General features: G+C 35.5%; 1 protein-coding gene across 1 annotated transcript; it reads left to right on the forward strand.

The window, feature by feature from the left end:
- Positions 1–1089: 1089 nt before the first annotated feature.
- gins4 (GINS complex subunit 4 (Sld5 homolog)) lies at positions 1090–13195 on the forward strand. Its single transcript, XM_039674909.2, has 7 exons — positions 1090–1399; positions 3412–3498; positions 4444–4557; positions 6472–6569; positions 6720–6808; positions 9310–9400; positions 12708–13195. The coding sequence occupies exons 1-7, from the start codon at positions 1313–1315 to the stop codon at positions 12802–12804; spliced, it is 663 nt and encodes a 220-aa protein (XP_039530843.1). The 5' UTR covers positions 1090–1312; the 3' UTR covers positions 12805–13195.
- The last annotated feature ends 2894 nt before the right edge of the window (positions 13196–16089 follow it).

Below are 16089 nucleotides of genomic sequence, written 5' to 3' on the forward strand. Positions count from 1 at the left end.
GTGCAATCAAAGCGCAATACTAACGTTTACATATGCGGTTGCTTTATCACAGTTTTCACAATAGAGTTCAGTCAAAGACTGATCCTAGATCAGATACTACAGTTTTATTGTGCTGTGTTGACATGATCACAGTACGCTTCTGAAAAGTGCTTTTATCTAGAGAAGCTGATGAGATCAGGAAATTCTTATGTAAAGCCTGACATTCCTAGTGTTTGCATTGTATTAGTTGAGAATATTTATGACGTTGTTTGTGTCTTTAGCAGCAACAGCTGTCTAGTACACACGGCATTCATAGATATACATAATAAAGCCTTTTATTATGTATATGCTGCGCGCTCACTGACTGAAACACTGCGCATGCGCCACAGCCGCTGCGCGTCTACGCAAATAAAAGCGCAATGCTGACATCTAGCGCTCGGGACGACAAGCGTTCTGGAAAAAAGACAGGAAAAAATATTTTATTTTGATCTGAAAAGCTCGAAATTGGTTAATTCAGAAAAACAACATATTAAAAATATATATTTGTATTATTATTTATGAAACAACAATAGGCTAAGTAACCGACAAAAATCACTCAAAACTGACTGAAAGTTACAGTCACCATATAAAACATATAAAATGTAAAAAAATACACATACATATAGGAATCTGATTCACAATCATCTTATATACACACACAATTATGCGCAGTGACCTTAAATAAAGTGTCCACATTACAGATTGTTGAATATGACTGATGCAAGATTTCCTAATAAAATAGGCTACCAGTAATATAGCAGCATGTGGCACTGGAGAAAAATATCAGGATATGAACATCACTGTCACAAAGAAATGGAAAACAGTCTCTTATAATAGTAGCCTAGTAATGCACCTTGTCAGATTTCACAAAATATGAATTTTCACAATCTCTTCGATTAAGAACTGTAATTATTTTATTGTTAACTATAAAACATATAAACTATAGAGCTAGAAAGAAAAAGAACATTTGACACAAAACGACAGGCACGTGAGCTTTATTTTTGGGGCGCAATGCGCAGACCTGCGCCACTTCAACCAGCTTGAGGACGCGGTGACATCATCGCTGCGTCATTTTGTTGTTTTTTGGCGCGAAATTCCCTATGAGAAGTTTCCGCAATGATCGCGCATGAGGATGTAAACAGCTGAAAGTTTGGGATTTCATTTCGCTGTTTTTCGCACTGAAGTTTGATTTTCCGGAACGCTGATTCTCTGACGACAGACCTAAACGTGCTCTGGCCGAAACTCCTGCACTTTACATTGAGTGTTGTTGGATTGTTACAGTGTTACAGTTACAATGTCAGACGCCAGTGATCTCAGTGGAGGAGAGGAGAGCCAGGAGGACGTGTTGACCCCAGCAGAGCTCATCGCCAAACTGGAGGAGGTCAGACAGCTCGCACAATAACACACACACACACCATGAAATGTGTTTTCATGCATGCTCACACTGCAAAACAGTGATGTTCTTACTCTGTATTTTTGTCTTGTTGTAGTACTAACATTCTTAAATCAAGATACATTAACTTCAGAAGCAGAACGAGTCAGAACAGAACAAAAAGTATTGTATACCACTGAAAAATGCATGCTTAAAAAAGTAAACTAGTCAAAAAGTTTCGTTTTCCTTATTTTTCTAAACCCACTTATAGATTTTTTTAATTTTTAAAGGTGCATTAAGCGATTTCTGAGAAACTGAGAAACAAACACGCCCCTACCGAAAAGGATCACACCCCTTTTTGATCTTGATAGCCTCGCCCCTAAATTCACTAACGTGCTATGCAGAACAGGCACCTCCACCTCAATTGTGGACACGCCCCTTCATGCTGATTGGCTGCATATTTTGGTGCTCGGTCTGATCGATTTTCAACAGAAATCGCACCTTTAAGCATAAGTAAATGTGTCTTGATTTAAGAATGTCTAGCTGTTGATATAAGTTTGTAATAAAATAATAAAAATATAATGATATATAGATATGTAGTGTAAAATAATAATAAAAGCACATTAAACACATTTATGAAATGACACAAAAGGAAATTAGTTGGGCTATTTAGTGACCAAAAATTTTATCAGGTGCATCCTGGGATTATTTTGAACAATTGGAGGAAAAACCTGTAGAATGAAATTCTTATGTTGACACATATTTGTGCACATATATTTTTTTTTTTGTCTACACAAAACTTATTTTAATCATTTAGGAATTAACACCAGAATTTTTTTGGAAAACATGGATTAATTTCGGCGCGCTTAAATTTCGATAAAAATGTATTGTTTAAGTGTATAGAAACATATTGTTTAAAGAGTGCTGCACATTATGGGAATAAACCATTTTAAAAATTAATGAATATGAGATGCAGGCCGTTTTAATGTATTCTTGAGTATTTTTCTGGATAAACTAACTATTTTTTTAATTTTATTTTTAAATGGAGATCCATGTTCTGAATAGCCATGTTATACTAGAGGTTCTGGCAAAATTTGAATAGCTGCAGTCTATTTTAAAAAAAAAATTACTTATTTACAATTAATTATTTAAAAAAATGGATTGAATGAATGATTCAATGACTCAATCATAAAGACTGCTCTTATTTTTATTACTGGATGAATCATTGAATCTCTTGAATAAATGATTTGATGACAAATACATTTTTAAGAGTCACATATCGCCATCTACTGGTGTAATAATGTAATCAATACAATTTTAATTTGAACCGACGTTACTTTCTATCGCTTGCACGTTACTATAGCTTCCGTAGACATCAGTGTTTATATCTGAAGTGTAAGCTATCATCCCAGTTCTTCTCTGATAATATGAATATTTGTAACAGAAATAATGATACTGTGTGGATAAAAAGGCTTTTTGTGAAGTTATTTCATACAGCGCTGCTTAAGAATGTACACACCTCTTGCAGAATCTGTGAAAATGTGAGTATTTTAAACTAAATTAGAGGCATCATATAAAATGCATGTTATATTTTTATTTAGTACTTTCCTGAATAAGATATTTTACATAAAATATTTTCATATAGTTCGAAAGAAAAAAAATGCTGAATTTATAGAACTAACTATTAAAAAAGAAAAGAAAAAATGAAACCACTATTAAAAAAGGTTCACACATTCACTGATGAAAACACATTGTTTAAATGTCTTTAATAATATTTTTTTCATTTAGTAATGCCCTTCGGAAGTAACAGTAGATACATGTTTCCCGGAGGACAAATTAAGTACAATTTACCCTGACCTTCAAATTCAAAAGTTTTCAACCCGAATTGTTTAGGAATGAGATCCCGTAGGTGTTTGCATCGAGATCGCAGTCTTTTACCGATTAATCGTGCAGCTCTATGAGACGTGTGCATTCTGGAATAGGGTTTTCTAATGTGTGTCGATCGTTCTCCTGTGTTTCAGGCTTGGCTTAATGAGAAGTTTTCTCCAGAACTGTTGGAAAACAAGTCCGAGTTGGTGGAGTGTGTGATGGAGCAGCTCACACACATGGTAATTCATCCGTGTTCAGTGTTTAGTGAAACATTCTGATATATTTAGGTAGTTGACAAATAACATTTGTATACAAAATAACTTTTTTTTTCTTTTTTAACATTAAGCTTTTAGATTAAAGGGGAAGGAAAATGTGTGCTGGTAACCAACCATTTTCAAAAAATGTACTTACTTCTTAGCTTTTAGTAACTTCACTTAAAAATATTTTCCACTTGAATTAAAAAACATGAGTACATAACACAGTTGTGTAATAGCAATTATTTAATAGAATTTTAAAGGTGCAGTAAGCGATTTCTGAACAGCGCTGTTGAAAGTGGATCTGACCGAGCAGCAAAACAGACTTGTAGCCAATCAGCTGTAGGGGGAGTGTTTACTCATGATGGGGGAGGAGAGTGAGCCAATCAGCTGCAGGGGGCGTGTTCAATCATGATGGGGGAGGAGAGAAAGCAATCAGCAGTAGGGGGCGTGTTCACTCATGATGGGAGAGGAGAGAGCCAATCAGCTGCAGGGGGCGTGTTCACTCATGATGGGGGAAGAGAGAGAGCCAATCAGCAGCAGGGGGCGTGTTCACCAATGATGGGGGAGGAGAAAGAGTGTGTGCAAGAGGGAGATTTGAAGAAAGACTAAAAAGAGAGATGGCTGAGACAGAAACAAGTAGTAGAGTAAAAAAAAAAAGTAGAGTAAATTAATTAAAAGATTTATTTTTAGTGTTTTTAATTTTAATTGTACAATTTGTACTAATGATCAGGCAAGAGCTTTAGGACTCGCGTTAATATTAGAAAGCTTTCCAGTGCTGCAGAGACTGAAGCTCTTGCATTGTGTGTTTGTGCATTTTGAGTTGATTTCACATGTGAACAGTGCTTCTCAGAAATCACCTACTGAACCTTTAAAATAGTTTTAGATGAAGTATAGCATGAAATGTAGCCTTTATACTTGTGTATGCAGGAGGAAAACCTCCAGAGGGTGAGGAAAGGTGATGTGAAAGCCAGTGTCCATCGCATGGAGATCGATCGCATCCGCTTCGTTCTGAGCAGCTTTCTGCGCTCAAGGCTCCAGAAGGTATCCTGTTACTTCAGAGTCAGCCGTTTATCTGTTGCATTTATTCTAAATGACTTATTATAAACGTATTATACATACATCTCAGGAGTAACCTCTCGCTCAAGCATACAGTAGTGATAGTTAAAGAGCTGAAGGGTTTGAGCCCAGAACCTTTCAGTTACCAGCCCAGAAGCAAACACTTTAGATAGAAACAGACGGTGCATTCGTATCACTGTGAATGAGATGCGCAAAGTGGTGAAATAAGCCCCGCCTTCTAAGTTAAAGGTGCTGTATGCGATTTTTAGCGGCCTCTAGTGGTGATGTTTTAGAATGCAACACGAGCGCTCGTGTGCGTGCTAGATCTCAAGAGCGAGCAGTCACTACCGGCCACACGGAGACTTTCAACGCAACGGGGAAATAATCACACAACATGCTGGAAACTCATGTAAACTCCCACTGCAGGTACAATAATAGCTTACTTTTATCAGCTTGACGTTGAACTAATGCTCTGTGCTCGTACCATGATCATAATGTTACAATAAACTGCATTTAGCCGACATGTGATGATATATGAAGAGTTCAGATGCAAAAGCCTCTAAGTGCCATTTGAAATTTTCTTCTAAAATTATCATTTTTATCAAGCTTGTATATTTAAGTTCAGTGATTTCACTTAAATGGCAATGAACATTACCTATTAATTGTCATTTAAGTGAAATTACTGAACTTAAATATACAAGCTTGATAAAAATGGTCATTTTAGAAGAAAATTTCAAATGGCATTTAGAGGATTTTGCATCTGAACTCTTCATATATAGCATAAGCCATTTCACTGACTATTCGTGTATCTTTCACAATCAGCAATGTCAACACAGGTGAATGTATAATATGATAACGAAAACGGCTAGTGAACTAAACTGAACAGTTTCAGTGTATCAGTAAGATCGTAGGAAGTAACATTACTGTACTGAACGTGTCTGTGTATTATAAACAATATGATAGATGAGTGATGTTAGTCAGGGGATCTAGTAAATAAAATAAGTTGCATCCTAAAGCACCGACTTTTTGTTCTCCTGGAGCATTCTTTTGTATTCATGTCATGTTTCATGTAGTTTACCTTGCTGTTTCACTTGAGTTTACTATGTTGATCCGCGTTTTCATCCGGAGTCGATCAGATTCACGTTTTGCCTGACGAGCTTCAGCAGATAAAACTTTTTTGTTTTTATATTTATGTGGAGTTTGTGTTGGAGTCTGTGTTGGACGTTTTGGGGGGTTATCAGACTCCATGTCATCAGCTGAAGTGCCATTGGTCGCATGGTTGATTGTATAGAGACTGGATAGAGAGGCTCGGGAGCACGCATGCACGTCACATCTGAGGGGTGTCGTCCATCTTTTTTACAGTCTATGCTTTTACATAAGTTTCAGTAAATCGAGGAAAAGGAGCCTTCGTCAGATTTGGAAGTCACTCAAAAGGCTGTTTCGTGGTTGTTGCTTTAGTCAACTTTAGTGAGGCGCGGTGCTTTATGGGATGAGTAGTTTCTTTGCTTGGAAATGAAAATACGCACACAGGCTTCTTGTACCTTTGACTTTTTTTGGATTTTCTCTTCGTTTTTTTCACTTGAAATGATATGTTGTGTGCTTATGAGTTCAGCCGTAGCTGGTTATCCCCAGAAATGCTCTAAAACTCTTTAGATGCGGATTTTACAAAATGTCAATGGGAGAAATGAATGGGAAATTTACTTCCGGCACCAGCGCTCTCTCGGGCTGTGAGCGGGACTGTGATCCTCTATAGTGAAACTCTCATCTAAAATTTTGATCCACTCATCCAAAGTTTCCCAAAACCCGTGAGATTCCACACAATGCAGTATGGATTGTTTTTATGACTGGATTCTGCATTTCCGTACTTGTATATACATATGATTGTTGTCTCATCTGCAGATAGAGAAGTTTTTCCCTCATGTATTGGAGAAAGAAAAGTCGCGTGCGGATGGAGATCCTTCGTTTCTCTCTCCTGAAGAGTTTGCCTTTGCGAAAGAGTGAGTGAGCTCTGAATCCTTTCTATCTGGTTTAGCACTAACAGATGCTGTCCATGGAGTTTAACTGGTCTTGAAGAATATAATGTTGTGTGTGATTTTCGCCACTGTGTTTGTCCTATAATTCCCAGAACGCCTGTGTTGTTTGTATAGGTATCTGGCCAACACCGAGGTTTATCTCCAAGCCGTGGCTCTGAAACACATGCCTCCAAACCTGCAGAGCATTGACATGCTGAAGGCCGGTGAGAAACTGCTCGTTGCTTTCAATGCTGTACACCTGGCCACTTAATAAGCTTTATGGCCATATTTTTTTTTTAAACACTGGTGGGGAAAGAGTTAATGTTTTAAAGCAACACTAAGTAAGGTTTTTTCCCTTAAAATAATGTTTCCAAAATGGTTTCAGCTGTTCATCAAGTTGTAACGGGGTGAAAGGCACTTCTGGATCCTGTATCTGCTATCACCACTAGAGCCAGGCCGATATTATCGGACGATATTAGGCATTTTCCAAACTATCGGTATCGGCAGTTATAATGGCTGATAAAAGAATATTTTAAAAACAAAACAAAAAAACGGAGGAAACACGCTTGAACCATGAGTGTTGGAGTTGTATAGTTTCATGTATAGTAATCATGAGTGTTGGAGTTGTATAGTTTCATGTATAGTAATCATGAGTGTTGGAGTTGTATAGTTTGTCCACCAGAGGGCACTCTACACCGTCCCTGTTGGCAACACTCGTTGAGTTGGTCACGAGACATACATTGCTTGAATAACAATTAAAAGAACATCCCCATCAGTTCTCTTAACTCAAAAAAAATTTGTGACCATCATGTCCAGTTTTGTTGCTGTTAAATAAGCCGAGAGTGAAGCGGAATTAGCTAGTAATAGTTACGTTATGTTGTTACAGTGTAGTCCTTTTAACTTTAGACGAGGTGACTGAAGAATTTCTTTAATAGCGCGTGACAGTTACGGCAATGTTATTCTGAAAAAATAATTTTTTTTTAAAATTATCGGCCGACATATCGTAATATCGGATTTTAAAACCAATAAATATTTGTATCGGTATCAGACTTCAAAATCCTTTATCGGTCGGGCTCTAATAACCACGCTATGTAAGCTGAGTCGCGTTTCTGTAGTTCTAATGAGACACAATGAGAGAACTACAAATTTGACTTGCTTTACGTCAAGCGTTACAATAGTCATTATTTAGTTTTTCTTCGTTTCTGATGTTGCAATACATCATACTTTCATGAAATCATGCAACTTACTCTACCTCGTCTGTGGACATCGTTCATTCCAAAGCCGGCGCCGGATAAACAACGAGCGCGCGTGTGACAGTAGGATGCGCTAGGCTAAATTATTTACAACAGCGTTAATGGACAATTCCACTTCCAACCTGTAGGGCGACCGCAGAGGAAAAGTAACATGGTGTTGCTTTAAAATGTAAATTTAATACTGCATTTTTCAGTTATTGAGTTTTACTAGCCAGAAAATACTGGACTAGTAATCATTAAAAATCATTTTAAAATAATTAAAAATCAAGTAATCATTAAAAAATAAAATAATAAGTAATCATTTTAAATAATTTTAAAATAATTTCACTTGATTTTATAATTGCAATTCATTTGGGGTAATTTATTTGAATTATGTTTTACTGTGAAAAATCAGGTTTCCTCGGCCAAAGTCAGTTGTATAAATGTTACAACTAGATGATGATGATGATGATGATCTAAATTGAGTAAATTTAACAGGCCAGAGTATGTTGAAGGTGTGCACATATTTATGCAGTTAACTTAAAAAAAAAAAAAATCCTGATGTGCATGGTGTGTAAACAACAATGATCCGCAAAGCATATGCAATACTGTTCAGAAGTTTAGGGTCAATAAGATTTTTTTTAAAGTAATTAATACTTATCTTCAGCAAGGACAAATCTACGGAGGCGTATTGCATTCACTTGAAGAAAAAAAATCTACTCTGTTTTTCTGAATTAACGAGTTAATTTTTCATGAGAAAAAAAATTTTGCTCCGTTTTTCTGAATTAATGAGTTAATTGTTCATGAGAAAAAAAAATTTGCTCTGTTTTTCTGAATTAACGAGTTAGTTTTTCATGAGAAAAAAAAATTTTGCTCTGTTTTTCTGAATTAATGAGTTAATTTTTCATGAGAAAAAATTTTTTTGCTCTGTTTTTCTGAATTAACGAGTTAATTTTTCATGAGAAAAAAAATTTTGCTCTGTTTTTCTGAATTAATGAGTTAATTTTTAATGGAATTTTTTTTTTTTTTGCTCTGTTTTTCTGAATTAATGAGTTAATTCAGAAAAACAGCAAAAATAAATTTTCTCATGAAAAATTAACTCGTTAATTCAGAAAAACAGAGTAGATTTTTTTTCTTCAAGTGAATGCAATACGCCTCCGTACAAATCAGTGTGAATGTGCTTACTTTTAAGTTGTTACCAAAAAATGCTGAGATTTCTATTCATCAAATTACAAATTATGAAGCAGCTCAACTGTTTTCAACATAGATAATAATCAGGAATATTTCTTGAGCAGCAAATCAGCAAATATGGGATTTTTAAATTAAATTAGTGTTTCTACTGTATTTTTGATCAAATAAACGCAGCCTTGGTGAGCAGAAAAGACAACATTTTGAATCTCCACTGTTGGATTGGTTATAGTGGAAGCTGTATTGGAGTAATTGCAGATGTTTGTCAGTGGCAGTGATTGATTCATTGGTGTTTGTGTGTGAAGTTCCTGAGCCGTGTCTCGACTCGTTCGTGTTCCTGAGAGTGAAAGAGAGGCAGGAGAATATCCTGGTGGAGCCGGAGACGGATGAGCAGAGGTATTAACCACAGCATTTACATTCTGCATGGTACACACTCTTCTAGTCCAAAAAAGACAACACAATTGAAGAGTTCAGATGCAAAATCCTCTAAATGCCATTTGAAATTTTCTTCTTTAATGATGATTTTTATCAAACTTGTACATTTAAGTTCAGTAATTTCACTTAAATAACAATTAATAGGTAATTATCATTGCCATTTAAGTGAAATCACTGAACTTAAATATACAAGTTTGATAAAAATCATCATTAAAGAAGAAAATTTCAAATGGCACTTAGAGGCTTTTGCATCTGAACTCTTCATTTATGCTTTTAAGATACTTCATTTTGGCCAAATGTAAAAGCAGCCTCAGTCTTTCATAAGGATCAGTGAATAAGCATTGAAGATGACTATTATGCTTTTTTTGGTAACACTTTACAATAAGGTTCATTTATAAAAACATTAGTTGATGTATTAACTAACATGAACTAACCATGAGCAATACATTTGTTACTGTTTTTGTTCAACTTTGTTACCGTTAGTTAATACAAATCCAGCTGTTCATTGTTTGTTCATGTTGGTTCACAGTGCATTAACTAATGTTAACAAGATTTTAATAAAGTATTAGTGTTGAAATTAACATTAACAAATGCTGTAGAAGTATTGTTCATTCTTAGTTAATGTTACTTAATGCAGTTAACTAATGAACCTTATTGTAAAGTGTTACCCTTTTTTCCATGTTCATCTTTCTTTGCTGTTTGAGAATGAAAAAGCTCTGCGACGTTCCAGTTCTTCTCTATATGAGTGTCAGTGTTTCTGAACTGAAACGCCTCCATTGTAGTCTTGAGTTTCTTCCGGGAACAAACACGTCACCACAGTATATTGCTCATTATAATAATTAATACGCAGAATTAAGGGACGGGGCCTGGTTGAGTTAGTTAGTAGTGTGTTAAACTGGTGGTTATGGGAAGGAGCGGGACAATTCCAAAAAAACACACTCGAAGCGCTCAACCAATCCAACGCATTCTCATCCTTTAACGTCATGTAGAACGCTATATGACAAAATGGCGCTATACTACGCACATGGCACCCGTTATCGTTAAGTTTTGGTGTGGGGTAGGGTGTGTGTGTCATTCACGCTAAAGGATTTATAACGTCTTGGGTTCGCGTGTTATATTAACGATAAAGGGTGCCATGTGCATAGTATAGCGCCGTTTTGTCATATAGCGTTCTATATGACGTTAAAGGATGAGAACAGGCTGACCAATCACAACTCACTGCTTGTTGACCAATCAGGGCACAGTGTGCTTTTCAGAAGGAGGGGCTTCATAGAGACAGGAAGTAAACGGAGCGTTACTGACAGACTGGGAAGAGAGGAGCCGCAACAATGGTGGAAAATAATGGGTTTTAAAAATTCAAGGATGAAAACCTGTTCTAGTAGAGCCCAAAAACAATTCAAGACTTTTAGTAGAGAGGTTAAGCGACTTTATGGCCATAGAAATAAATTTATCCTAAGACACAAGTGAGATCACATTTTGTTTTTTAAAATGGCCACCAATCATACTTGAGAGGCCCATATCTTTGCTTCTGTTATAGCTATAATGACATATTTGGTATCAACGTGTGCATTTTTGTGGTCAAGGAGTCCAATAAAGTAGGTTCCAAGACTAGAAAACAATAATGTTGTCCTTACCATGACAATTGGAGGTGAAGTATGCAATTTTTTATCAAAAAAAGCATGCCAAACACACAGTCCATTCACAACTTAAAGGGATAGTTCACTTTGAAATTAATTTTTGATATGTTTTGGCTCACCTCAAGGACATCCAAGATGTAGGTGTCTTTGTTTTCACAGTAGTTTCAATTTTGATATTTTTAGGTCAAACCGTTTGACTCTATCAGTCATATAATAGAGGTCTATGGTCACCACCTCAAAGAGCATGCACAGAGAAGTCCAAATTAAACATGATTTAATGACTCATAAATGTAAGTACACATTGATGGCCTAAGACACGAAACGAGCGGTTTGTGTGAGAAAACGAACAGTATTTATATTTGTAAAAGGGCAGAAAAGGTCCTCTGCAACAATGCAAGTTATTTATATTTGTTGGAAGGTTACAGATCGAACCTCTTTAAACTTAAATTAAATACTTGTTCTGTATTTATGCAAGTCTTGACATGATTTTGGTGTATTTTGTGTGGTTGCTACCCGTGGTCTTGCCAAATGAGTCCATGAGGTTTCATTTCCGTTTGCAAAAAGGGTGTTACCCAAATATCATTGCTAACAGGCAGAATTATTTTCGACATAAATCATTACTATTGGTCACCCTTTACCTCTGTCTGTGGGTTTTGCAAATATTTAACCAAATAAAACATTAAAAAGAGCTTCTGACTAAACCTTGTATCTCCATTGGCTCCTCAAACTGTCAGTCAAACCTCATAACTCCGCCCACCTCTATCTGAATGATATTAAGCTGCACACATTTTAAAGTTGAATAAAGAACTGTTTGTTTAAAGAAGTACATCGTTTTCTCTACTCAAGACACATGAGTGTCACAAGGCTGAAATTTGATGTATTTAAGTCTTAGTATAAGCTGTGAATCGATAACAAATCTTAAATAGCATGTGTGAAGCACTTCATCCTTTATAACTTGAGTTTTTGGCCATGTGACAGTGCTCGCATAGCTACAGTAAACTTCAACCAACTATAAAGTTGATGATCACACTTTTCCTTTTTGGACATAAATACTATTGGACATTTCAAGGTTTTTGTCTGACAGCAACGATATTTCAAAGGTAAAATTTTAGGGATCCATCCATTAAAAAACCCATATTGATTGACCATTAGTCTGATAATCCAATAATGTGGTTATAGCCTAGTTAAATTATGGTCACATTAGCTAAATTTAGATTTAGCTCAGACAGATATTCACACAGAAACCAGTTTTTTTAAAGCTTTTTCTTATCATTAAGTTCTGTGTTTGGTTTCGAGACAAAAGCTCTGATCCACAAACATTTTACCGTTGCACAAAATCCAGTCATTTTAATCGAAATTCATTCGCTTGAGAGCGAAAGTTTTCCCAATGCAGATTTTGCAACGGTAAAATGTTTTTGGATCAGAGCTTCTGTCTCATAACCAAACACAGAACTGAATGATTATGAATTATAAAATGGCTTTGAAATCCTTTTGGTTCATGATTTTCTTCTCAACATGACGTGTTCTCCTATAGGGGGCAGCATTTCTTTCGTTTTAATGAGCTGGTTGGGATCGTAAAGCAATATAAATATGAACTCATAACAGTATTTCTCTGCTATTGTCTCTTTCAGGGAGTACGTTGTGGACTTGGAAGAAGGTTCGCAGCACTTGATGCGTTACCGTATTATAGCGCCTCTAGTGGCCAGCGGTGCAGTGCAACTTATTTAAACCCGGAACAGAATGAAGATCATCGGTGAATGAATCCCGACTGTGAACATCCGTGTCCCAGCACCATGAAACTGGTGTAAAAGCAATATGGAGTAAACATTTTTCAATGTATTCTGACAGATGCATTTGTTCAGAACACAGTACTTTATATACTCTTGGCCAAAGACACTCTGAATGAACTTGGGTTATTGCAAACTATCTGCAATATTTCGTCACATATCGACAGCTCAGTTATTGCAGTCTGATTATAAACTAGTGAACCTGACGCTTTTGAAACGGAAACTGTGGTTTTCTCTGTAAATGGGAAGTTGATGGTTTGGATGTGATCATTTAAGTGGTCACTGGGGTTTTGCTGGCATGCTAGAATAAAGTTGTAGTATTTATATTTCTATATTGATCATGTTTTTGTGTGTTGTTTTAATACCGTGCCACCAGCTAGAGCAATGAGACTTATGACATACTGTATCTGTTAAAGTAAATAAGTTTGTAAACAATAATTATGGGATATTATGACGTCAGTTGCCAAAACTGAATTTTAAAACTGAATATTGTAATGTTTATTTCTCTTCCTCCATTTTAAATGCCTTCCTAACATGCAAGAACTTTAATAACAATTAAAAAATCATATTTAAAAAATAATCGTATTAACCCTATATAGCCTGCAAAATCATATTTAATACATGAATTCCCACATAAATTATCAACACGGTCAAAACTTTGCTGTAAAACCAGTCGCACATAATCTACAACATGCCTTCTGTCGGCTGATTGATAGTTTAGACTTTTTTTCTAGCAAGTAAACGGTATTTTAGTAATAATTTAAAAAATGTCCGCACCTTCAGGTCATATTTTCCTGTGAAATCTTTACTGATTATACTGACCTTTGCTAAGAAGAATAAAACGAAGCATTTAAATATAATCTCAATAAGACGCTATTGGGACATATGATGTACTGTAAAAAAAAATATTGTTGGTTTAACTTAAAAAAAAATAAGTAACCTGGTTGCCTTAAAATTTTAAGTTCATTGAACTGGAAAAAGTGAGTTAATACAATGAAGGAGAATGATTTAATCATCAGAAACTCAAAATTATTTGTTATCTTAACTAAATAAATTATTTAAGTTGATTTGACAAAAGAAAACATGTTGTGATTACTACACTGTAAAAAAATATTGTTGGTTTAACTTAAAAAAGTAAGTAACCTGGGTTGCCTTAAAATTTGAAGTTGATTGAACTGGAAAAAGTGAGTTAATACAATGAAGGAGATTAATTTAATCATCAGAAACTCAAAATAATAAGTTATCTCAACTAAATAAATTAGTATAAAGTTGATTTGACAAAAGAAAATATGTTGTGATAACAAATCTTGAAAATATTTTTTACAGTGTGACGACTGATTTATATGCATTTTACGTCAATAGTCTGTTATAAAGATCTCATTGATTTACATTACATTACATTCTTTTTGGCCATATAAACATCATATTTGAGCCCCTGAGAACATCAATATACTGTATCATAAGTTGAGTTCTGATGAAACCAGACATTGCAGTAAGTGATGCCCTGATCTCACCTTGTGAACCGACTCTGGCTGATAATTGCCTAATCTCCGCAATACACCAGTTGCTCCATATCCCGTCCGACTCTCTTTAACACGTCTCGCGTGATGTACGTGATCGTTCCTCCGTGTGTGTGAATTATTAACCTGTGATTATGTGTATAGTGGCTTCACATGTTGAAACCTGTATACAAGCCTGAGCCAGTATTCAAAATATGTTTATTGCTGTTCCAATATTATGAAATGTGTGATTCACTGAAGCCTTGTACACATATGAGAGTCTCATCTAGTGACATGATTCACATCATGGAAATGTGGCCAAGAAACAGTGTAACTGGTTTTTACTGGTATAGAGTAATTTAGTATGTAGGTATATCAGTATACTGTAGATATGCATAGTATATAGACAAATTCGAGTGACCAACTTTCACTGATCAACATTAAAAATGCCAACATGACATTATGACTTTTGTGTAAACACACACGCCACTTTCAAGTCAAGTGGTGTGTTATCTATACGCATTTTGAGCTATCCGCGTGTCTGTACACGCCGTTAAATGTCCGAGCGAAACGAAGCAAAATGTAGATCTACATCTGGGGGGCGATATTTTTTTTCCTAGGATGGTAGGGGAAGACTCATAAATGGTATTAACCCCAGTGACGGGGTAGGTCATATTTTTATTAGGGCTGTGCAAAAGTTAATTGCGATTAATCGCATCCAAAATAAAAGTCTGTGTTTACATAATATATTTGTGTGTGCTGTATATAATTATTTCTTATATATAAATACCTATCCATGCATGTATATATTTAAGAATTATTTGTGCTTAAATTCTGTATATATATAAAAATACATAATCTATATTATATAAATATAAATATTGTATATATGAATAACACATTTTCTTAAATATATACATGCATGTGTATGTATTTATATATACAAAATAATTATATACAGCACACACAAATATATTATGTAAACACAGACTTTTATTTTGGATGCGATTAATCGGAATTAATTTTTGCACAGCCCTAATTTTTATATATACAGTAATGTAATGTTAAGTCAACGGCGTTCATAAACACGCTGAAAATCGATTATGCGTGTTGATAGCACGCCAAAAATGGAAATATGAATTGGCGAGTCATCCATACCCCATTTCATGAGATCAGTCTGCTGAAGCTTGAGCCTGGTCAGTAGACCTTCTGAGAAAACCAGGTTGCTGCTGGAAGATGTGTTAGTAACACCAGCAGGGGACGCTCACCCTGTGGTCTGTGTGGGTCCTATAACGCCCCAGTATAGTGACCGTTTTTGTCTAAACAATGAAAGCCAATGGGGTCCAAAACAACACTGGACCTAATTGATTTGTACAGACAAAAACAAAAAAACACTGAAAACACAAAATTTCTTTTGTGTTCTGAAGAAGATATAAAGTCATATAGGTTTGGAAAGACTTTTCATTTTTCAATCACGTTAAAGGACATTTAATTAGAAATTGATGAGCATTGTTTCTTTTATCACTACTTTACCACACCCAGGGTTCACTGACGTCAATAAATTAACATTTTGGTAAAGTGGGGATTTTTTTTAGCATCTGCCACAGCTTCCGATTTCACACTGGCTTCCTTTAAGCGACAGGAACCCACACTGTCCATCATCAGTACTGGCATAAACCATAGAGAACTGTTCATCTGTTTCCACAAAACTAGGTCACAATACAGCT

This window comes from Pimephales promelas, chromosome 14 (genome assembly GCF_988280905.1).
Source record: "Pimephales promelas chromosome 14, fPimPro1.hap1.1, whole genome shotgun sequence".
Classification (NCBI taxonomy): domain Eukaryota; kingdom Metazoa; phylum Chordata; class Actinopteri; order Cypriniformes; family Leuciscidae; genus Pimephales; species Pimephales promelas.